The sequence below is a fragment of the Silurus meridionalis genome, chromosome 12 (genome assembly GCF_014805685.1).
Source record: "Silurus meridionalis isolate SWU-2019-XX chromosome 12, ASM1480568v1, whole genome shotgun sequence".
NCBI lineage: Eukaryota > Metazoa > Chordata > Actinopteri > Siluriformes > Siluridae > Silurus > Silurus meridionalis.
In genome coordinates, this window is record NC_060895.1 from 26,002,157 (window position 1) to 26,027,584 (window position 25,428).

A 25,428-nucleotide genomic window follows, 5' to 3' on the forward strand; every position below is an offset into this window, starting at 1 on the left:
CCAGTCAGTGCATTTAAAGCAGTCTTCAAGAGCAGACATGACAGAGATGTGGTCTGAGTAGCCGAGGTGGGGGCGGGGCTTTGCCAGGAATGCTTCCAGGACGTTTCTGTAAACAACATTCAGCATGTTTTCCTCTCTGATGCAAAGTCCACATTCTGATGAAATTTAGGGAGCACAGTCCGCTGTGGCGACCCCTAATGGGAGCAGCCGAAAGAAGAAGAAGAAGAAGAAGAGTCCTGATTTGCATGATTGAAATCTCTAGCGACAATAAACTGTCAGTGTGTGTGTTCTGCAGTTTGCTAAAGGTCCCGTAGAGTACACAGAGTGCATTTTTAGCATATGCACTAGGTGGAAAGTACATTCAGAGTACGATAACGTTGGTGAATTCCTGGAGGAAATAAAAAGGTCCACATCTCACAACCATAAACTCCACCAGCAATGAGCAGTGGGTGGAAACAAGGACAGAGTTCTTACAACATTCCATGTTGCTGTAAGCACACAGTCTGCTGCTGTAAGTCTTCCCACACACTTTTACTGTAGCCACAACTTTTCTCCAATCTTGTAAAAGTGCTTGTAAGTGTATCTGCGACCAAATCAGTTTCTTCTCCTCTGTCAGTCGTTGTGAAATAGAAAAAACAGCGATTAAATCCACATTAATATATATTTGAGATTGTGCAGTTTGATACAGATGTGGTTTGTGAGCTCTGACTAGTGCATCTCTGACCATCTAATCAAAGACGTGAAAATGCTGACGTTATTGTACGCCTGCTAGAGAATCTGTTTGGTTACAGCAACAGTTTCATTCTCATGTGTTTAAAACTACAGATGCTGATTCTGGAACTCAAGGCAGATTTTGTTGCCCCCTGACAACAAGTGATGTGATGCTGAAATCTGATTGGATAGAAAGGAATTAGACACTACTTGCAGCAGTGCACCTGATGGAAACACTATGAAATTAATAGACTATTGGGAACAATTTAATACATAATAATGGAAAAAATTGTAATCAATTAAAATGTAATTTAGTGATTTTGATAGAGTTGAGCCCTCTCCCACACCCACTCCTACACCCACACTCCACTCCCACGCCTCTCCACACCCACTCCTACACCCACACTCCACTCCCATGCCCTCTCCCACACCCACTCCTACACCCACACTCCACTCCCATACCCTCTCCCACACCCACTCCTACACCCACACTCCACTCCCACGCCTCCCACACCCACTCCACACCCACACTCCACTCCCACGCCTCCCACACCCACACTCCACTCACATGCCCTCCCACACCCACTCCTACACCCACACTCCACTCCCACGCCTCTCCCACACCCACACTCCACTCCCACGCCTCTCCCACACCCACTCCTACACCCACACTCCACTCCCACGCCTCTCCACACCCACACTCCACTCCCATGCCCTCTCCCACACCCACTCCTACACCCACACTCCACTCCCACACCTCTCCCACACCCACACTCCACTCCCATGCCCTCCCACACCCACTCCTACACCCACACTCCACTCCCACACCCTCCCACACCCACACTCCACTCCCATGCCCTCTCCACACCCACTCCTACACCCATACTCCACTCCCACGCCTCTCCACACCCACTCCTACACCCACACTCCTCTCCCACACCCTCTCCCACACCCACACTCCACTCCCATGCCCTCTCCCACACCCACTCCTACACCCACACTCCACTTCCACGTCCTCTCCCACACCCACTCCTACACCCACACTCCACTCCCACACCCATGACCACTCTCACAACGCGTGCCATCATTTTAAACAAAGTTTTTATTACAACACACAAGCTAGTTCGCATCCTAAATGCCGTAAAGCTCCTTCTTGATAAGTCTTGGATTAGAGTGGAGAGAGTGGATCATCTTGGGGATCATTGAATGATATATGAGAATCATTGACACAGGAAAGGTCTGTTACTACAGAAACCATAATGAACTCATTAATATAAACTTCACCAATCAGAAAGCAGGATTGAAACAGCGCCATGGTGTTCATAGAGATAAAATGAGCACCTTCTGGCCAATCAGAGAGCAGCGATGTGGTATGAATATATTTAGATTTACATTCTAACTTAGTGTAGTGCTAGCTAGCCAAATACCTAATTGTACATTCCGATGCGTAATGAGTGGGGCAGAGGCAAGGCTGTGATTTGCATATTCATGAATATGTATACGTTTCATTCTGTTCATTTTATAATGCTAAAAAAGTATTACTACAGATTATTCTGTGGTTTATTTGGACAATTTCAGAAGGACTTAAAAGGGCGCACACACACACACACACACACACACACACACACACACACACACACATACCCTGTTTCCTGCTGTCTTTTGTTTTCTTCAGTCTTAATGATGAATGGAAAGGAGCAGAGACACACAGGGGTCCAGTGGGGGTGTGTGTGTGTGTGTGTGTGTGTGTGTGTGTGTGTGTGTGTTGTGTGTGTGTTAGACCCCTCCTCCTCCTGCCTCATTTACTCCTTCCCCTCCCTCTCTCACCCTCTTTGTGTCCACGCTGCTCTCGTCCTCACAATCACTCGTCTTCTCCTCACACAATCCGAGAAAGGAAAGAAACTCATCCGTCCTTCTGCCATCTCTCCACCCGAATATCCTCCCATCCATGAGATCTCAGAGGATAGATGAGGATTAAGACAGCAGCATAGTGTGTATATCTGTGACTGTTTGAGCGTGCGTGTGTGTGTGTGTGTGTGTGTGTGTGTGCACTCACCCTGAAAAGAAACACACTCTCAGTCTGGTGAATGGATGAAGACCAACGGATCCAAACTGGAGCGCAATAAACGAGTGAAAAAACGGAGACGGACCGGGAAAGAGTCCCTCCATCAGCACCACCCGAGAGAGAGAGGTGAGAGCTTTATGTGTGTGTGTGTGTGTGTGTGTGTGTGTGTGTGTGTGTGTGTGTTGTGTGTGTGTTTCTTTATGGAAACAGATTCCTTTCACACCAACCTCACAGGGACAAAAGACGTTGTGGAGACAAAAGTCCTGGGAACACTGCACTTATTTTGGCCATCAGGAACTATTCAGTGTGTGTGTGTCTCTGTGTGTGTGTGTGTGTGTGTGTGTGTGTGTGTGTGTGTGTGTGTGTGTGTGTGAGAGAGAGAGAGAGAGAGAGAGACAGTAAAATTTGAGGCATGTACACGTGAGGTGTAGCTAAAGAACCTTACTGTCTGGTTCCCTTGCAGCAATGCAGGTGTGTGTGTGTGCGTGCGTGCGTGCGTGTGTGTGTGTGTGTGTGTGTGTGTGTGTGTGTGTGTGTGTGTGTGTGTGTGTGTGTGTGTATTTTCTGGGGATCCTAAGTCAGTCATGTTGTCTTTTATAATAGAATGGGGGTGGGGTTTAGGTATATTTTAAATTTATGATGTCACAAAGTCGCTTAAGACATTAAAATATGCAAATTATTTGGGGTTGATATGTAGTTATTCTGTGCAATGATAATCACTAACTCCCAAGCTAGCTTGCCATTTATTACTGGCATGTAACGCTAGCCAGCCTTCAAGATTTGCTGTTTAATTAGTTTAGTTACTAAGAGCTAGCTAATTTAATAGCTGTGTAGTCAGAGTTAGCTAGCCTTAGCAAACATTTTTCCTAATTATTGTGTTCTGTTAATTTATTATTACTTTTTTAAACCAGAGCACAGTCTAAATAATTTTAGTATCATTTTAGAATTTCTTTAAATGTAACAAATATTTGTAAAAATGTGTTATTGCAGTAATAATAATAATAATAATAATAATAATAATAATAATAATATTTATTGTATGTTATATAATGTTTATTGTTATGAATGTTGTTCTATAAAAAGTTTGAAATAGCTTGTGTCACTAAATAATTTTATTGTTGCTGTTAAATTAATTATATTATTTGTAATAAAATCTAATAAAATTCAAATAAAATTCTCAGGATATTTATACTATATTATATTAGCTATAAATGTATTATTATGTGTGTGTGTGTGTGTGTGTGTGTGTGTGTGTGTGTGTGTGTGTGTGTGTGTGTGTTTGAATTGTCTCACTGATGAACAGCTGCTCGTTTTTGCTTTTCTTTACTGAACTAATGACTGTTTAACACACACACACACACACACACACACACACACACACACACACACACACACATGTTATTGCAACATCTACAGGAACTGAGGAACATATACAGTTCGTTTGTACAGCCATGTTGTTGAACTGAGTTCTAGATTGTGTTGGTTAGAAGGTCATTTCACAAGACTGGTGATAGAACGAGTGTGTGCTATACAGTAGCTGCTGTAACATAAGTGGTACGAACTTGTTTCATGTAACTCTAAATGGATACAAATTGTATTCAGTGGTAAATTGCTGTAAATTGAAGGAAATTAACCACATCTGGGTGTGATGTGTGTATTTTTCTCTGATGTGTGTGTGTGTGTATGTGTGTGTGTGTGTGTGTGTGTAGCGAGTTCCCGCTCCAGCAGCAGGACGATGTCTCCGAAAGACAACAAACCCAAAAAAACACAGAAAGACAGTATGACTTTACTGCCATGCTTCTACTTCGTGGAGGTGAGATGATTATTATTATTATTATTATTATTATTATTATTATTATTATTATTATTATTATTAATTATAGTAGTAGTAGTAGTAGTAGTAATATTGTATTTTGTATGATGAGGGGTGGAGTTTATATAGCAGTAGTCAAGTCAAGTCAAGAAGCTTTTATTTTCATTTCAACCATATCTACTGAAGCAGTACAGAGTGAAATTAAGAAAATGTTCCTCCAGAACCCTGGTGCTGCATAAACAACATAAAGCTACAGAACAGACAAACACAGAGTTAAGGACTAGTAAGTGTCCTTGCCACATAAAGTGCATCGTGTACAACCAGTGCACACAGTGCAACACAACACAAGACGGTGCAACACAACACAAGACAGTGCAACACAACACAAGACGGTGCAACACAACACAAGACGGTGCAACACAACACAAGACAGTGTAGGACAGATACACAAAATAGCGCCGCCATTACACCTACTGTATATTACACAGTGCAGTGTGTACGAGAAAACTGAGTACAGGAGTGAACCTGTAATTATCAAAATGTAAACAAAAAGGTTTGTGTGAAACAGCAACAGCAGCAGTCAAAAAAAATGTGCAAAAACAAGCATGTAAACAGTTTGTAATAACGAAGTGATATAATATGGGTGGTGCTGAAGACATGGATGTGTGAGGTGAGTACAAGTGTGTGTTGAGTCCGGGTTGTACAGATCAGTCACACAGTTGTGTGTGTGTGTGTGTGTGTGTGTGTGTGTGTGTGTGTGTGTGTGTGTGAGTTTCAGTTCAGTTTTGTGTTGAGGAGCCTGATGGCTTGAGAGAAGAAACTGTTGCACAGTCTGGATGTGAGGCCCAAATGCTTCGGAAACACTTCCCTGATGGCAGGAGGGTGAAGAGTGTGTGTGACGGTGTGTGTGTGTGTGTGTGTGTGTGTGTGTGTGTGTGTGTGTGTGTGTGTGTGTGGTCATCCACAATGCTGTTGGTGTAAATGTCCATGATAGAGGGGGGAGAGACTCTGATAATCTTCTCAGCTGTCCTCACTATCCTCTGCAGGGTCTTGTGATCCGAGACGTTGCAGTTCCCAAAGCAGGCAGTGACGCAGCTGCTCAGGATGCTTTCGATGGTCCCCTTGTAGAACGTGAACAGGATAGGGGAAGGGAGATCTTCTCAGGAAGTAGAGATGTTGCTGGGTTTTCTTGGTGATGGAACTAGTATTGAGTGACCAGGTGAAGTTCTCCACCAGATGAACACCAAGGTATTTGGTGTTCTTGACGATCTCCACGGAGGATACATCAATGATCAGTGGAGAATGGTCGCTCTGTATTCCCCTTAAAGTCAACAACCATCTATTTGGTTTAGTCAACGTTCAGAGACAGGTTATTCACTCCACACCAGGCTGTTAACTGTTGCACCTCCTCTCTGTATGCTGACTCATCGTTCTTGCTGATGAGACCCACCACGGTCGTGTCATCGGCAAACTTGATGGTGTGATTCGAGCTGTGCATTGCTACACAGTTCGAACCTGCAACCTTCTCTGCTTTACCGAGACATGGCTGAACCCAGCGGTACCGGACCATGCCATCCAGCCGGCAAATTTTTCTCGGTTTACCGCATGGACAGAACACTGGAGTCGGGGAAGTCAAGAGGAGGTGGAGTGTGTCTGATGGTAAACAACCACTGGTGCAACAGCGCGAGCATCGTTCCACTTTCACGCTCCTGCACACTAAATCTGGAACTACTGACCATCAAATGTCGGCCCTTTTATGTACCTCGGGAATTCAGCTCAGTCATAGTCAGGCGGACAGCGGACACGGACACTGCAGTATGGGACTTACATGAGACAATAACACTTCACCAAACACAGCATCGGGACGCGGCACTCATTGTGGTGGGAGACTTCAATAGTGCCAACCTCAAGCACACACTACCGAACTTTCATCAGCACATCACCTGCCCCACCAGGGGCGAAAGAACACTGGACCACTGTTACACACCATTTAAGAACAGCTACAAGGCACAATCACGTCCACCGTTCAGGAAATTGGACCATGCCGCCATCTTCCTCATGCCTGTTTACAAACAAAGGCTGAAACAGGAAGCTCCGGTTCAGAGGGAGGTCGCGCGCTGGACTGAAAAATTGTGCAGGACGCTTTAGATGACACAGACTGGGACATGTTCAGGCGCAGCTCTGATGACGTCAACATGTTTATGGAAGCGGTTGTGGGATTCATTGGGAAACTAGCGGATGATACGGTGCAGAAAACCACCATCAGAACGTTTTCCAACCTGAAGCCACAGGTGGATAAAACCATACGCGACGCTCTGAGATCCCGCTCCGCTGCCTACAACACGGGGATCACCACTGGGGACATGGTCAAGTACAAGGCTGAAGGATGCAAAGTGGTGCTACGGGAGAAAACTAGAGTCACAGTTCCAACATTGTGGCTCTAGGAGCCTGTGGCAGGGACTAAAAACAATCACGGACTACAGAACACCATCTTCTAGAATGGGGAATGCAGAGGCTTCTCTGGCAGACAAGCTAAACATCTTTTACGGTCACTTCGAGGCTGCAGCTAACCACGCTAGCAGCGCTAGCGGCACAAACAGCATGCACACCGAGAGAGCACGTTCGCCAGCTCAGAGCATGATGTGAGGAGGGCATTTAAGAGAGTGAATATCAGGAAGGCAGCAGGACCAGATGGCATCACTGGTTGGGTTCTGAAAGCCTGCGCTGACCAGCTAGCACCGGTGTTCACTGAGATATTAAATGTCTGACTGGATCAGTCTGTTGTCCTTTCATGCTTCAAACATTCCACCATTGTTCCTGTCCCGAAAAAGCCCCAGCCCGCCTGCCTTAATGACTACCACCCTGTAGCCTTGACCTTGTAGTGATGAAGTGCTTTCAGAAACTGGTCAGAGACTTTATCCCTGCATCACTACCAGACACACTGGACCCATTACAGTTCGCATACCGCCCGAACCATTGTACTGAGGACGCCATTTACATCATCTCATCCACACTACGATGAGTCACCTAGACTACAAAAAAAGGGAATTATACAAAGATGCTGTTTGTGTACTACAGTTCAGCATTTAACACTATAATTCCCTCCACGGTCACCTCTAAGTTGGAGGTCCTGGGACCGGTGTTAATTTGGATCTCTAACTTCCTGACAGACAGAACACAAGCCATACAGGTGGGAAAACACACCTCATCCACCCTCACCCTCAGCACTGGAGCTCCCCAGGGTTGTGTTCTGAGCCCCCTGCTGTACTCACTGTACACATATGACTGTGTGGCCACTTCCAACTCCACCACCATCATCAAGTTTGCTGACGACACTGTTGTGGTGGGCCTGATCTCCAACAATGATGAGACGACCTAACTACAGGAGGTTTAAAACCTGGAGAGATGGTGCCAGGAGAACAACCTTCTCCTGAATGTCAGCAAGACTAAGGAGTTGATAGTGGGCTTCAGCACGAAGCAGGAGCGGTCATACCAACCGCCAAACATCAACGGGACCCCAGTGGAGAGAGTGGACAGTTTCCGGTACTTAGATGTTCACATCACACAGGACCTGTTTTGGTCCTGTCACACCAACACCCTGGTGAAGAAGCCTGGCAGCATCTGTACCATCTAAGATGCTTAAGGGACTTTAAACTACCCTCTCAGATGCTAAAGACTTTTTGCACATGCACCATTAAAAGCGTCCTGACGGGTAGCATCACTTCCTGGTTCGTGACTTTCTGGCACCATGCAGGAAAGGCGAGCCCTCCAGAGGGTGGTGCGTTCAGCTGATTGTATTATCCACACTGAGCTCCCTAACCTGCAGGACATCTACAGCACGCAGTGCAGGACCAGAGCCAGGAAGATTGTGAAGGACCTCAGCCATCCCAACAATGGACTCTTTTCTTTGTTATGTTCAGGGAAACGCTTCTGCTCCATGAAAGCAAACACAGAGAGAATAAGGAGGAGCTTCTTCCCACAGGCCATTCGGAGTTTGGACCAGCAAACACCCAGGATCTAAAACTGGTCCACTCTCTCTCCATCACACTTTTTCACACTGTTTTTTTTTTTTTTTTAGCACTACGACACTTTTCTCACTTTAATCTCTGGACTGTCACTTTAACTCTGGACTTGCACAGCACAGTGCACTTTATACCACACCATACCAAACACGGTCACTTTATACCACACCATACCACATACGGTCACTTTGAGGACAATCAGATCAACCACCATAAATTTTTACTGTTTACTGTTTTCATAAGCATACCTTGTATATACACTTTTTTCTCATATATATATATATATATATATATATATATATATATATATATATATATATATATATATCTTTATATATTTTATATTTTATATAGTTTATACTCTTTATTTATTTTTTTCTTGGTTTATTTTTCTCCCCATCCCATTCCCTCATGCCGGACCGTCGTAAAAAGCATTTCACTGCATGTTGTACTCTGTATGTATGTGTATGTGACAAATAAAATTTGATTTAATTTGATTTGATTGATTTGATTTGAACAGCAGTGGACTAAGCACACAGCCCTGAGGTTCCCCAATGCTCAGTGTGATGGTGCTGGAGATGCTGTTCCCGATCCGGACTGACTGAGGTTTCCCAGTCAGGAAGTCCAGGATCCAGTTGCAGAGGGAGGTGTTCAGGCCCAGTAGGCTCAGCTTCTCAATTAGGTGCTGAGGAATGATTGTGTTGAATGCTGAGCTGACGTCTATAAACAGCATTCGTACATATGAGTCCTTGTTGTCCAGGTGGGTGAGGGCCAGATGAAGGGTCGTGGAGATGGCATCGTCTGTGCAGTGGTTTGGATGATATGCGAACTGCATGGGGTCCAATGAGAGTGGAAGATGGGTCTTCATGTGCCTCATGACCTTCTCGAAGCACTTCATCATGATGGGCGATGGTCGACGTCTTGAGACATGTAGGAACAACAGCGCTGTTCAGGGAGATGTTGAAGATGTCGATAAAGACATCCGCTAGCTGTTCTCCACATCCTCTGAGCACTCTGCCAGGAACGTTGTCCGGTCCAGCAGACTTCCGTGGGTTTACTTTGCATAGTTTTCCTCTCTTCAGCTGTGGATAGACAGAGCACCTGGTCACTAAGAGGAGAGGTGGTCCTTCTCGCCGCCATGTTGTTCTGCACCTCTAACCGGTCGTAGAAGTCGTTCAGTGCATTGGAGAGGGAGGCGTCATGGTCACAAGCGGGTTTTGTTGTCTTGTAGTTTGTGATCGCCTAGATGCGCTGCCACATGCGGGAGTCTCCACTGTCCTGGAAGTGCCCAGTAGGTGTGAGATACAGTGATGTAAATAAATGGGTGTGGCTTTAAGGTGTTCATTTGAGAAATGGGTTTTTTAAAAAAGGAGTAGTTTTGGATTTTGCACTTATTTCTGTTAAATAGTGTTATGGTCAGCTATAATGTGTGTGACAATAGAGTGGTCATGATAAAGGTGTGGGGTTATAATAAAAGGTGTGGCTATGGATAATATGTTTATAGTCAGAGGTAGAGTTATAATAAGAGGTGTGGCAATGAGTATGTTATTGTCAGGCGTGGAGTTCTTATTAGGTGTGGTTATGGTGAGGGGTGGATTGGTGGAGTTATAATTAGAGGTGTTGCCATGGATTATATAGTTATGGTGAGGGGTGGAGTTATAATTAGAGGTGTGATTATGGATTCTATGGTTGCTAATTAATTAGTTAATTTGCATTGACTTCACACTATTTTGCCTTTTCAATAAATAATAATACATTTTATTTAAATGCACCTTTTAAAGCACTCAAGGACACTGTACAGTAGAATGAATCATAAAATCAAAGAACAACAACAAACAGCCATTAGGGTTGCACAAGCCTTATTGCCGGTCCCAAAAAAAAGGGGAGATCTGCTCGATGGAGGAGCTTCTAGTAATTATACAGGCAGCTGAGTTCTAGACCAATTGAAGTATATGAAGTTTGTGAGGAAACCCAAACAAGAGAGTTACAATAGTCAGCGCACGAGGTATAAAGAGCATCTACAAGAACAGCTGTGGAATGGAGGAATTGTGAGGAACAGACAAAGACGGCTGATGTTCCGAAGATGGAAGTATGCAGACCGAGTAATTCAAATGAACAATTCACATGCTTTTCAAAAGACAATGTACTATAAAGGACAACACCCAGACTCTTACACTGAGATGAGGAGACTATAGAGTTAACAATAGAAAGTGAGAAACTATTGAATTTTGACAAATGTCCAATTCCATCCAGAAGAACCTCTGCTGTGTCAAAATTCAGCACAATTTGTGAGAAAATTGCACGAGAATCACGAAGGAAGGGTACAGTTTGGCTTGGAGGACAAATACAGCTGGTGTCATCCATGTAGCAATGAAAAATAATGCCATATTTTCTGACCAAGAGGATTTTTGAGAGAAATTGTAAATTGGGTGAAAGTATATAGTATTTATATAGTAACAGACCAAATACTTATTAAAGCAAGCAGGTGAAACTCTGACATGTTAGATCTTATGCAGCTTTTTACAAGGTTATGGCACACATTTAAGTGTGTGTGTGTGTGTGTGTGTGTGTGTGTGTGTGTGTGTGTGTGTATGGAGCACTAGAGGAAGTAGAGCAGCATTAACAGTGCCATATGGCAGCGTTCAGCATGTCGTGTTGTACAAACAGAAGCAGCAGGACTGTAACACTGGAGGCTGACTGATGACATCATCGTTCATCTTAATTACGTGAACCAACACAGGCATTTATAGAGCAGCACTTCACTTGGGGACGTGGTGTATCTTCATCCCTATTGGCTGTTGTTTAAATTAGTCAACTGCATTAACATATGGATGTTACATCATGGAATAGAAGTGTGTATGCACTGCGGGATTTACACACATCATTATTCACACCTGAGCCATTAATCCACACTTCATTTACAATCTTGTATTAGATCAGGTGCTGTTCTACAGTGTGTGTTGGATCAGGTGCTGTTCTACAGTGTGTGTTGGATCAGGTGCTATTTTACGGTGTGTTTTTGATCAGGTGCTATTTTATGGTGTGTGTTGGATCAGGTGCTATTTTACGGTGTGTGTTGGATCAGGTGCTGTTCTACAGTGTGTGTTGGATCAGGTGCTGTTCTACAGTGTGTGTTGGATCAGGTGCTGTTCTACAGTGTGTGTTGGATCAGGTGCTATTTTACGGTGTGTGTTGGATCAGGTGCTGTTTTACAGTGTGTGTTGGATCAGGTGCTGTTCTACAGTGTGTGTTGGATCAGGTGCTGTTTTACAGTGTGTGTTGGATCAGGTGCTGTTTTACAGTGTGTGTTGGATCAGGTGCTGTTTTACAGTGTGTGTTGGATCAGGTGCTGTTCTACAGTGTGTGTTGGATCAGGTGCTGTTTTACAGTGTGTGTTGGATCAGGTGCTGTTTTACAGTGTGTGTTGGATCAGGTGCTGTTTTACAGTGTGTGTTGGATCAGGTGCTGTTTTACAGTGTGTGTTGGATCAGGTGCTGTTCTACAGTGTGTGTTGGATCAGGTGCTGTTTTACAGTGTGTGTTGGATCAGGTGCTGTTCTACAGTGTGTGTTGGATCAGGTGCTGTTCTACAGTGTGTGTTGGATCAGGTGCTGTTCTACAGTGTGTGTTGGATCAGGTGCTGTTTTACAGTGTGTGTTGGATCAGGTGCTGTTTTACAGTGTGTGTTGGATTGCTGTTTAAACAATTTCCTTCTTTAGTCTGTAATATTTATCCCTGATCTTTTCAGGTGTGAAGGTGAGTGTTTGTGTTTAAATCAGCTACGCAACACGACTTTGAATTCCAGGAATTTTCTCTGAGTAAATAATTACCTAACATTCCGATTTAAGAGTCTGCTTTAGAGTTCATTATTATTTTCTGAATTTAATTCAAGTGACCGCATTTATATAAAAATATAATTTTAAAATATACATTCTCTCTCTCTCTCTCTCTCTCTCTCTCTCTCTGTCTCTCTCTCTCTCTCTCAGTTGCCCATCGTGGCCTCCTCGATGATCTCGCTGTACTTTCTAGAGTTAACTGACGTCCTCCAGCCAGTTAAATCCGGATTCCGTTGTTATGACCAGGCTCTGAGTAAACCATACGTGGAGACGGGAGACGAGCTCATCCCCCTGCTCATGCTCCTGAGTCTTGCCTTTGCTGGGCCTGCTGCCTCGGTAACACACACCCACACACACACACACACACACACACACACACACACAGTGTAAAATTGACTTAAAACACCCCTCACTCTAAAATGCAAACACTGATATAATAACATGGAGACACTGGATTTTGTTGCTATGGGAACAGGAGGGGAATCTATGATAGTGTATCAGAGGTAAACTTTAGTGTGTGTGTGTGTGTGTGTGTGTGTGTGTGTGTGTGTGTGTGTGTGTGGTTGATTTAGATTATGCTGGCTGAGGCTTTGATGTACTGCACGAGATCCAGAGTGAAGTTCAGTCCTGGTTCGGAAGGCAGCATCAATGCAAGTGGCTGCAGCTTCAACTCCTTCCTGCGCAGAACCGTTCGGTTTGTAGGTAATGTCTGTCTGTCTGTTTGTCTCTGTCGATCTGTATCAGTATGTCTGTCTGTCTCTCTGCCTGTCTGTACATCTTCCTGTCTGTTTGTCTGTCTGCCTCTCTGTCAGTCTCTGCCTGTCTGTTTTTCTCTCAGCCTGTCTGTCTGTGTGTCTGTCTGTCTGCCTCTGTCTGTATCTCTGGCTTGCAGTCTGTCTGTCTTTCTGTCTATCTTTTTGTTTGTCTCTGTTTCTCTCTATGTATGTCTGTATGTACAGAACTGTGAAAACGTGTTAGGCAGGCATGAAGCAATGCAGTAAAGTAGTATGCTTTAAATAAAAAGCCAAACCTCCGACATGGAAACAAAGTCTAAGAAAATGGCAGCAGGTGCTCTGGACTGATGAGTCAAAACTTTAAATATTTGCTGTAGCAGGAGGCAGGATGCTGAAGGTCTTGAGAGTGGAACAATAATGAATGTCTGCAGGCAACAGTGAAGCATGGTGGAGGTTACTGGCAGGTTTGGAGCTGCATTTCTGCAGATGGAGATGGGGTTAAGATTAATAGTGACCCTCAATGCTGAGAAATCCAGGCAGATACTTCATCAAATTTAATCTGCAGCAGGACAACAACCTCAGAAATGCAGCTAATGTCATTAAGAACTACTCTCAGTGTAGGGAAGAACAAGGAGTCCTGGAAGTGATAGTTTTGTTATATCTGTGATTAGTTCTCCATTTCTCTCTCTCTCTCTCTCTCTCTCTCTCTCTCTCTCTCTCTGTAGGTGTACATGTGTTTGGGTTATGTTCTACAGCCCTTGTGACGGATGTTATTCAGCTCTGTACTGGTTATCATACTCCGTTCTTCCTCACTGTCTGTAAACCAAATTACACCCTGCCTGGAGTCTCCTGCCTCAAAGAGCCCTACATCACCCAGGACATCTGTTCAGGACGTGACCATTATGCTATCCAGTCCGCTAGGTAACACACACACACACACACACACACACATATATATACACACAGACACACACACACATACTGTATACTCACACATACATACACAAATACATACACAAACATACATACATGCATTCATACATATATACACACACACACACACACACACACACACACACACAAAATACACACACACACAACACATACAAACATACATACATACATACATATATATACACAGACATACATACTTACACACACACACACACACACACACACACACACACACATCTACACACATATGTACATTACGCACATACATACACACACATACATACACACGCAAATATTTAAATACACACATACATAGACACACATATACACATACACAGTAAGGGGGTAATGGTACACGTATTTGTACCGGAAAAAAATTGTATCAGTGCACACTTTCATGCGAGAGAAACGGAGGCGGAAGCCGTAGTCAATGAAACGGGTTTTATTGAGAAAAGGTGAGGATGTGAAGAGTATTTTCTGAAGTAAAGCTCTGAGGAGATATCCGTGACACACCTGGAAAGAGGTTTGGCCCACGATGTCCGAAGCGGAGTTCCGGAGCAGGAAAGTAATATCCGTGGTGCGCCTGGAAAGAGGCGCGGTCCACAATGTCCTAATCGGAATCCGAGGTGTGAAAGTAATATCGAAGGTGTGCCTGGAAAGAGGCGCGGTCCACACGAAGAGAGAGAGAGTCTCAAGTACCACCCGCATAACGTGCAATAACGGACAGCGAGAATGTGGAAGTGAGGGGTTTATATGGGAGCTGGTGATGAGCGGATGAATGAGTGCCAGGTGTGCCCAATGAAGCCGGGAGCTTCATGGAACGCGTAGGCAATGACAGCCGCCGAAGGGGGCATGGCAGGTGGAATCCTGACCCCCCAAAGGTGTGGCACTGGATGCCCCCAACCCACAGAAAGCCCAGGGGGCCAGGGCACTCAGAGGAGGGCCCCTCTAACGGTCCAGGGCCAAAGGGGACCCGGGTGGAACCGCCACGGAACCGGGGAAAGACGGGAAGGACCCGAAGCGGAGAGACCACCCCTGCGGAGATCTGGAATGGGACAACGGACACAGTGGGGTCCCGGAACGGAGCACAGCCCAACCCGGAGGCGGAGAGAAGTCCACCACGGAGACCTGGAGCGGAGCGACGCCTATGGCGAGGACCAGAGGCAGGATGACGCGCTCAGCGGAGACAGGAAGCGGAGCGATGCCCACCATGGTGGTCTGGAGCAGAGCGATTTGTCCACCGCGGAGGACTGGAGCCGAGAGGTGTACCCCAAGGAGGCCTGGAATGGAGTGAAACCCCCGGCGAGGACCGGAAACCGGGCAATGTCCTCGGCGGAGACCGGAGGCTGCGTGACGCCCACCATGTAGAACTGGAGCCGAGAGGTGTCACCCAGGGAGACGGGGAACGGAGCAACACCCCCTGCGGAGACTAGAGGCCGAGCGACGCCACCCAGAAGGGTCTGGAACGGAGCCCAGTACGCCCACAGCAGAGGCCGGAGGCGGAGAGACGCTTCTGGTAAAGGACAGGAACCCAGCAGTGCCCGCAGCGGAGTCCAGAGGCTGAGTGACGTCCATGGCAGAGAGCAGAGGGCGAGAGATGCCCTCGGTGGTGTTCAGGGGCGGAGTAACGCCCACCATGCAGGGCTGGAGCGGAGTGATGCCCACCAGGGAGGGCTGGAGCAGAGCGATGTCACCCACGGAAACCTGGAATGGAGCGACACCCTCAGCGGAGACCGGAGGCTGAGCGACGTTCTCGGCGGCGTTCTGTAACTGAGTGGCGTCCATCACGGGGAACAGGAACGGAGTGATGTCCTCTATGGAGGTCTGGAACGGAGCCCCTTCCACCATGGAAACCCGGACCGGCACGTCGACCTTGGCGACAGCCGGAGGCAGGGTGGAGCTCTCAACGAGGCTCACGGGCTGGAAAACCTCCTGGATGGAGACCGGAGATGGAGCGATGCCCCTGACGGAGTCCCGAGGATGAGCCATGCTTTTAGCCGACCCCTGAGGCCAGATGACGCCCTCGATTGAGCTCAGAGGCCGAGCAATGACCTCGGCGGGGTTCATTGGTGCGATGTCACCTTCCGGGGAACTCAGGAACTTTATATGGGAGCTGGTGATGAGCGGATGAATGAGTCCCAGGTGTGCCCAATGAAGCCAGGGGCTTCATGGAACACGGAGGCAATGACAGCCGCCGAAGGGGGCGTGGCAGGTGGATTCCTGACACACACGTGTACAAGTACTGAATCCACTCTTTTTTACATGTGGAACATAACTACAATCTGAGTTCCCTCAGGAACATATTAAGTGGCGGACTGTCAGTTATTATTTTTTCTGCCTCACACTTAGAGTGCATTTTTATTATTATTATTATTATTATTATTGCAATTGAAAACATACACAACAACCATATAGAACAGTTAAGTAGATCAGATCTTTAGAAAATTGAATATTAAATGTAAAACACATTTTAATGACACAATATTTAATTTAATTTAATTAATTACATTATTTCTGTTTATTTAATTTTATTTCTATATCTGCCAACATCAAAAATAAAATGATTGACAGCTCTGTATTTCAATTCAATTCAATTCAATTCATGTTTATTTGTATTGAGCTTTTAATAATGAACGTTGTCTCAAAGCAGCTTTAAACAGATAATGTGGTGATAAAGAATAAATAAAATGTTCCTTATTCTCTATTTCTTCCTCTTTCTTCCTCTCCCTCTTTATCCCTTTCTCCCTCTTTCTCTCTCTCTCTCTCTCAGGAAATCTTTCCCGTCCCAGCATGCCACACTTTCGGGTTTCGCAGCGGTCTACATCTCTGTAAGCTTGACTCACTTTCACACTTTCACATTTTTTTTGGTTGGTATGCAGCTGGAGATGGAAACGAAAACCTCATCACCATGGCAACTCATGCATTAGCACCTGCTAGCTGGAGCTGATTAGCATTGAGCAAACATTAGCCATTTGCCAACTTTTGTCCTCCTACGTACCACCAAGGAGACAGTTACTGAAACCATCTCTAACCTCCGAGTGAGAATCATACTGCACTGAGAGAGAGAGAGAGAGAGAGAGAGAGAGAGAGAGAGAGAGAGAGAGAGAGAGAGAGAGAGAGAGAGAGAGAGAGAGAGAGAGAGAGGAGGGGGTCATCTAGTGTTAAATGTAAATAAAAACAAATCTCATAAATCCATATTTTACTCTAAATGAAACAAAAACAAAAATGATCGAATGTTTAAACTGATACAATTTTTTTTTAAAATAAGGTCATTATGAATTTGATGGCTGTAACACGTCTCATAAAAGTTGGTACAGGACCATGTTTCCCACTGTGAAGCACCACATCTTCTGTCTCTATACATCTGGGAACTGAGGAGAGCAGTTGCTGAAGTTTTGGAAGAGGAACGTTCTCCAATATGTGTCTGATACAGGATTCTATCTGCTCAACGGTTCTGGGTTTCCTTTGTTGTGTTTTTTGTTTCATGATGCTCCAAATGTTTTTAAAAGGTGAAAGTTCTAGACTGCAGGTAGACCAGTTCAGCACTCGGACTCTTCTACTACGAACTCATGCTGGTGTAATAGATGCAGTATGCAGTTAGCATTGTCTTGGTCAGATACACAAGGCCGTACCTGAAAAATACATTTTCTGGATGGAAGCATTTGTTGCTCTAAAACCTGTATATAGCGTTCAGCATTGAGAAAACCACTCTATATGCACAAGATTCCCTTCCACAGGCACTAATACACTTCATACCACTAATAAATCCTAATATGTCTGGATCACTGATCACTCTGTCTCTCTCTCTCTCTGTCTCTCTCTCTCTCCCTATCTATCTCTATCTCTCTCTCTCTCCCTCTCTCTCTCCCTCTCTCATCATTAACCTGTCGTTCCTCTCTCTTCTCTCGAGCAGATGTACTTCAACACCACTATCTCAGACAGTACAAAGCTCCTGAAGCCCGTGTTGGTGTTCGTGTTTGCAATAGCAGCTGCTCTGGCGAGTCTCACGCAGATCACGCAGTACCGCAGTCACCCCATCGACGTCTACGTGGGCTTCGTCATCGGGGCCGGGATCGCCGTTTATCTGGTAACCACACCCACTTTTCTAACTGCAACCTATAACCAGGTACAGAAGCAGGGGGGCACAGGGTGCATCTCAGTGGGAGGGACTTCGGTCTTGTCAGTCTGAATTTGGGTGGAGGATATGGATTTCACTGTTCCTATCTTTCACAAAGACTCTGAAAATTATGGATTGTGTGTGTTGTGATAGTGTTAAGGGCCTCTGTGCAGCTTAGTGGTGCTGGAATTTAAACTTATGACCTTCTGATCAGATCTTAACCACTAAGCTACTACTTCAACATGTGGAGAGGAAAAGTTTGATTGTTTTATTTCTCTCGCTCCTCCTCCTTCTCCTTCTCTTTTTCATTATTCTCCCCATTCTTTTCTTTTTCTACTTTTTCTTCTTCTCCTCCTCTTTCTCCTTTTTCTTCTTCTCCTCCTCTTTCTCCTTCTTCTTCTGTTTCTCCTTCTCTTTCTCCTTCTTCTCCTTTCTCGCCCTTCTTTTTCCTTTCCTTTCCTTTTCTTCTCTCTCCTTCTTTCCTTCTTCTTCTCTAACTTTCTCCCTTATTTTCCTTCTCTTTCTTTCCTTTCCTCCCTTTTTCTTCGTTTCCTTTTACTTCTCCTGGCTGAAATTCTGGGCTTCACTATTTCTCGTTACATTTCTTCTCAGCATGTTCTCACTGAGACGTGTTATATTCATCATTTCTTTACTGTAAGAGGGAGAAATGTTTTGATTCAGCAAGAACAATTTAACATCTCTCTCTCTCTCTCTCTCTCTCTCTCTCTCTCTCTCTCCTCTCTCTCTCTCTCTCCTCTCTCTCTCTCTCTCTCTCCTCTCTCTCTCTCTCTCTCTCCCTATCTATCTCTATCTCTCTCTCTCTCTCTCTCTCTCTCTCTCTCTCTCTCTCTCCTCCTATCTCTCTCTCTCTATCTCTTTGTTCCTCCTATACCCCCTCTCTCTCTCTCTCTCTCTCTCTCTCTCTTTCTCTTTCTCTCGTTCCTTCCTATATCTCTCCCCCCTCTCTCCCCACTCTCTCTCTCTCCCTCTCTCTCCCTCTCCTCTGATGTGTTGCTATTTTTTCTGTGAAAGAGATGAAAGAGATCTGAGAAGCTGTTTTCTGTTTGGAACAGATGAACAGGTGAAGTGTGGATTTGTTAGTCTGAGGTTATTTACAGTGAACATGTGAATGGTTTTTATTTTTTGGTACGTTACTGAGACACAGAAATGAAAAAGTAAAAAAAGAGGTGAAATTGATCTTGTGCGTTCTTTGTTCCTGTAGGAGAATCCTGAAGGTTCTGTGTAGAACTCTAGATAAAGGTTGTGATTAAAACCTTATGTTGAAAGAGAAAGGTAAATCTAAAATCTGGTCTTAAAACCACAAAAATTAAAAATTCTGTAGATCAAACATTTAAAAACAAAACCTTTTTCTCTTTAGAATCAGAAGGTGTCTGAGTGAATGTGATGTCTGTGTGAATGTGGTGTCTGTGTGAATGTGATGTCTGAGTGAATGTGGTGTCTGTGTGAATGTGATGTCTGTGTGAATGTGGTGTCTGTGTGAATGTGATGTCTGTGTGAATGTGGTGTCTGTGTGAATGTGGTGTGAATGTGATGTCTGTGTGAATGTGATGTCTGTGTAAATGTGATGTCTGTGTGAATGTGGTGTCTGTGTGAATGTGATGTCTGTGTGAATGTGGTGTCTGTGTGAATGTGGTGTCTGTGTGAATGTGATGTCTGTGTGAATGTGGTGTCTGAGTGAATGTGATGTCTGTGTGAATGTGATGTGAATGTGATGTCTGTGTGAATGTGGTGTCTGTGTGAATGTGGTGTCTGAGTGAATGTGATGTCTGTGTGAATGTGGTGTCTGTGTGAATGTGGTGTCTGTGAATGTGGTGTCTGAGTGAATGTGATGTCTGTGTGAATGTGATGTCTGTGTAAATGTGGTGTGAATGTGATGTCTGTGTGAATGTGGTGTCTGTGTGAATGTGGTGTCTGAGTGAATGTGGTGTCTGAGTGAATGTGGTGTCTGTGTGAATGTGATGTCTGTGTGAATGTGATGTCTGTGTGAATGTGATGTCTGTGTGAATGTAATGTCTGTGTGAATGTGTGTCTGTGTGAATGTGATGTCTGTGTGAATGTGATGTCTGTGTGAATGTGGTGTCTGTGTGAATGTGGTGTGAATGTGATGTCTGTGTGAATGTGATGTCTGTGTGAATGTGGTGTCTGAGTGAATGTGGTGTCTGAGTGAATGTGGTGTCTGTGTGAATGTGATGTCTGTGTGAATGTGATGTCTGTGTGAATGTGGTGTCTGTGAATGTGGTGTCTGTGTGAATGTGGTGTCTGAGTGAATGTGATGTCTGTGAATGTGGTGTCTGTGTGAATGTGGTGTCTGTGTGAATGTGGTGTCTGTGTGAATGTGATGTCTGTGTGAATGTGGTGTCTGTGTGAATGTGGTGTCTGTGTGAATGTGGTGTCTGTGTGAATGTGATGTCTGTGTGAATGTGGTGTCTGTGTGAATGTGGTGTCTGTGTGAATGTGATGTCTGAGTGAATGTGGTGTGAATGTGGTGTCTGTGTGAATGTGATGTCTGAGTGAATGTGGTGTCTGTGAATGGTGTCTGTGTGAATGGTGTCTGTGTGAATGTGATGTCTGTGAATGTGGTGTCTGTGTGAATGTGGTGTCTGTGTGAATGTGATGTCTGAGTGAATGTGGTGTGAATGTGGTGTCTGTGTGAATGTGGTGTCTGTGTGAATGTGGTGTCTGTGTGAATGTGATGTCTGAGTGAATGTGGTGTGAATGTGGTGTCTGTGTGAATGTGATGTCTGTGTGAATGTGGTGTCTGAGTGAATGTGATGTCTGTGTGAATGTGATGTCTGTGTGAATGTGGTGTCTGTGTGAATGTGGTGTCTGTGTGAATGTGATGTCTGTGTGAATGTGGTGTCTGTGTGAATGTGATGTCTGTGTGAATGTGGTGTCTGTGTGAATGTGGTGTCTGTGTGAATGTGATGTCTGTGTGAATGTGGTGTCTGTGTGAATGTGATGTCTGAGTGAATGTGGTGTGAATGTGGTGTCTGTGTGAATGTGGTGTCTGAGTGAATGGGATGTCTGTGTGAATGTGATGTCTGTGTAAATGTGATGTCTGTGTGAATGTGGTGTGAATGTGGTGTCTGTGTGAATGTGGTGTGAATGTGGTGTCTGTGTGAATGTGGTGTCTGTGTGAATGTGGTGTCTGTGTGAATGATGTCTGTGTGAATGTGGTGTGAATGTGGTGTCTGTGTGAATGTGGTGTCTGTGAATGTGGTGTCTGTGTGTATGTGATGTCTGTGTGAATGTAATGTCTGTGTGAATGTCTGTGTGAATGTGTGTCTGTGTGAATGTGTCTGTGTGAATGTGGTGTCTGAGTGAATGTGATGTCTGTGTGAATGTGAATGTGGTGTCTGTGTGAATGTGGTGTCTGTGTGAATGTGGTGTCTGTGTGAATGTGGATGTCTGTGTGAATGTGATGTCTGTGTGAATGTGTGTCTGTGTGAATGTGGTGTCTGTGTGAATGTGAATGTCTGTGTGAATGTGAATGTGGTGTCTGTGTGAATGTGGTGTCTGTGTGAATGTGGTGTCTGTGTGAATGTGATGTCTGTGAATGTGAATGTGGTGTCTGTGTGAATGTGAATGTGGTGAATGTGGTGTCTGTGTGAATGTGATGTCTGTGTGAATGTGGTGTCTGTGTGAATGTGATGTCTGTGAATGTGTGTCTGTGAATGTGTGTCTGTGTGAATGTGATGTCTGAGTGAATGTGTGAATGTGGTGTCTGTGTGAATATGGTGTCTGTGTGAATGTGGTGTCTGTGTGAATGTGATGTCTGTGTGAATGTGGTGTCTGTGTGAATGTGTCTGTGTGAATGATGTCTGTGAATGTGATGTCTGTGTGTGAATGTGAATGTGGTGTCTGTGTGAATGTGGTGTCTGTGAATGTGGTGTCTGTGTGAATGTGGTGTCTGTGTGAATGTGGTGTCTGTGTGAATGTGGTGTCTGTGTGAATGTGGTGTCTGTGTGAATGTGATGTCTGTGTGAATGTGATGTCTGTGTGAATGTGGTGTCTGTGTGAATGTGATGTCTGTGTGAATGTGGTGTCTGTGTGAATGTGGTGTCTGAGTGAATGATGTCTGTGAATGTGTCTGTGTGAATGTGATGTCTGTGTAAATGTGGTGTCTGAATGTGGTGTCTGTGTGAATGTGGTGTGAATGTGTGAATGTGAATGTGGTGTCTGTGAATGTGTCTGTGTGAATGTGGTGTCTGTGTGAATGTGATGTCTGTGTGAATGTGGTGTCTGTGTGAATGTGATGTCTGTGTGAATGTGGTGTGAATGTGGTGTCTGTGTGAATGTGGTGTCTGTGTGAATGTGGTGTCTGTGTGTGAATGTGATGTCTGTGTGAATGTGTGTCTGTGAATGTGGTGTCTGTGAATGTGGTGTCTGTGTGAATGTGGTGTCTGTGTGTATGTGATGTCTGTGTGAATGTGATGTCTGTGTGAATATGGTGTCTGTGTGAATGTGAATGTCTGTGTGAATGTGTGTCTGTGAATGTGGTGTCTGTGTGAATGTGGTGTCTGAGTGAATGTGTGTCTGTGTGAATGTGATGTCTGAGTGAATGTGATGTCTGTGTGAATGTGGTGTCTGTGTGAATGTCTGTGTGAATGTGATGTCTGAATGTGATGTCTGTGTGAATGTGGTGTCTGTGTGAATGTGGTGTCTGAGTGAATGTGATGTCTGTGTGAATGTGGTGTCTGTGTGAATGTGGTGTCTGTGTGAATGTGGTGTCTGAGTGAATGTGATGTCTGTGTGAATGTGATGTCTGTGTAAATGTGATGTCTGTGTGAATGTGGTGTGAATGTGGTGTCTGTGTGAATGTGGTGTGAATGTGGTGTCTGAATGTGGTGTCTGTGTGAATGTGGTGTCTGTGTGAATGTGATGTCTGTGTGAATGTGTGTGAATGTGGTGTCTGTGTGAATGTGGTGTCTGTGTGAATGTGGTGTCTGAGTGAATGTGATGTCTGTGTGAATGTGATGTCTGTGTGAATGTGGTGTCTGTGTGAATGTGATGTCTGTGTGAATGTGATGTCTGTGTGAATGTGGTGTCTGTGTGAATGTGGTGTCTGTGTAAATGTGATGTCTGTGTGAATGTGGTGTCTGTGTGAATGTGGTGTCTGTGAATGTGATGTCTGTGTGAATGTGGTGTCTGAGTGAATGTGATGTCTGTGTGAATGTGGTGTCTGTGTGAATGTGATGTCTGTGTGAATGTGGTGTCTGTGTGAATGTGGTGTCTGTGTGAATGTGGTGTCTGAGTGAATGTGATGTCTGTGTGAATGTGGTGTCTGTGTGAATGTGGTGTCTGTGTGAATGTGGTGTCTGTGTGAATGTGATGTCTGTGTGAATGTGGTGTCTGTGTGAATGTGGTGTCTGTGTGAATGTGGTGTCTGTGTGAATGTGATGTCTGTGTGAATGTGGTGTCTGTGTGAATGTGGTGTCTGTGTGAATGTGATGTCTGAGTGAATGTGGTGAATGTGGTGTCTGTGTGAATGTGATGTCTGAGTGAATGTGGTGTGAATGTGAATGTGGTGTCTGTGTGAATGTGGTGTCTGTGTGAATGTGATGTCTGTGTGAATGTGGTGTCTGTGTGAATGTGGTGTCTGTGTGAATGTGATGTCTGAGTGAATGTGGTGTGAATGTGGTGTCTGTGTGAATGTGTGTCTGTGTGAATGTGGTGTCTGTGTGAATGTGATGTCTGAGTGAATGTGGTGTGAATGTGGTGTCTGTGTGAATGTGATGTCTGTGTGAATGTGGTGTCTGAGTGAATGTGATGTCTGTGTGAATGTGATGTCTGTGTGAATGTGGTGTCTGTGTGAATGTGGTGTCTGTGTGAATGTGATGTCTGTGTGAATGTGGTGTCTGTGTGAATGTGATGTCTGTGTGAATGTGGTGTCTGTGTGAATGTGGTGTCTGTGTGAATGTGATGTCTGTGTGAATGTGGTGTCTGTGTGAATGTGATGTCTGAGTGAATGTGTGAATGTGGTGTCTGTGTGAATGTGGTGTCTGAGTGAATGGGATGTCTGTGTGAATGTGATGTCTGTGTAAATGTGATGTCTGTGAATGTGGTGTGAATGTGGTGTCTGTGTGAATGTGTGTGAATGTGGTGTCTGTGTGAATGTGGTGTCTGTGTGAATGTGGTGTCTGTGTGAATGTGATGTCTGTGTGAATGGTGTGAATGTGGTGTCTGTGTGAATGTGGTGTGAATGGTGTCTGTGTGAATGTGGTGTCTGTGTGAATGTGGTGTCTGTGTGAATGTGATGTCTGTGTGAATGTGGTGTGAATGTGGTGTCTGTGTGAATGTGGTGTCTGTGAATGTGGTGTCTGTGTGAATGTGATGTCTGTGTGAATGTAATGTCTGTGTGAATGGTGTGAATGTGGTGTCTGTGTGAATGTGGTGTGAATGTGGTGTCTGTGTGAATGTGATGTCTGTGTGAATGTGGTGTCTGTGTGAATGTGGTGTCTGAGTGAATGTGGTGTCTGTGTGAATGTGATGTCTGAGTGAATGTGATGTCTGTGTGAATGTGGTGTGAATGTGGTGTCTGTGTGAATGTGGTGTGAATGTGGTGTCTGTGAATGTGTGTCTGTGTGAATGTGATGTCTGTGTGAATGTGGTGTGAATGGTGTCTGTGTGAATGTGGTGTCTGTGTGAATGTGATGTCTGTGAATGTGGTGAATGTGGTGTCTGTGTGAATGTGGTGTCTGTGTGAATGTGGTGTCTGTGTGAATGTGGTGTCTGTGTGAATGTGATGTCTGTGTGAATGTGATGTCTGAGTGAATGTGGTGTCTGTGTGAATGTGATGTCTGTGTGAATGTGATGTCTGTGTGAATGTGGTGTCTGTGTGAATGTGATGTCTGTGTGAATGTGGTGTCTGTGTGAATGTGATGTCTGAGTGAATGTGATGTCTGAGTGAATGTGATGTCTGTGAATGTGGTGTCTGTGTGAATGTGATGTCTGAGTGAATGGTGTCTGTGAATGTGGTGTCTGTGTGAATGTGGTGTCTGTGTGAATGTGGTGTCTGTGTGAATGTGATGTCTGTGTGAATGTGTGTGAATGTGGTGTCTGTGTGAATGTGTCTGTGTGAATGTGGTGTCTGTGTGAATGATGTCTGTGTGAATGTGGTGTGAATGTGGTGTCTGTGTGAATGTGGTGTCTGTGT

At 44.8% G+C, this 25,428-nt stretch overlaps 1 protein-coding gene across 1 annotated transcript in view; it reads left to right on the forward strand.

Moving 5' to 3' along the window:
* The first annotated feature begins 2,547 nt into the window (after positions 1 to 2,547).
* Positions 2,548 to 25,428, forward strand: part of plppr3a (phospholipid phosphatase related 3a) — a 30,267-nt gene continuing 7,386 nt past the window's right edge. The window contains exons 1-7 of the mRNA XM_046863535.1: positions 2,548 to 2,902; positions 4,486 to 4,589; positions 12,597 to 12,782; positions 13,019 to 13,148; positions 13,906 to 14,101; positions 16,905 to 16,962; positions 18,048 to 18,221. Coding sequence (XP_046719491.1) covers positions 2,803 to 2,902; positions 4,486 to 4,589; positions 12,597 to 12,782; positions 13,019 to 13,148; positions 13,906 to 14,101; positions 16,905 to 16,962; positions 18,048 to 18,221 — 948 coding nt within the window. The 5' untranslated portion in view covers positions 2,548 to 2,802. The remainder of the gene's footprint in view (positions 2,903 to 4,485; positions 4,590 to 12,596; positions 12,783 to 13,018; positions 13,149 to 13,905; positions 14,102 to 16,904; positions 16,963 to 18,047; positions 18,222 to 25,428) is intronic.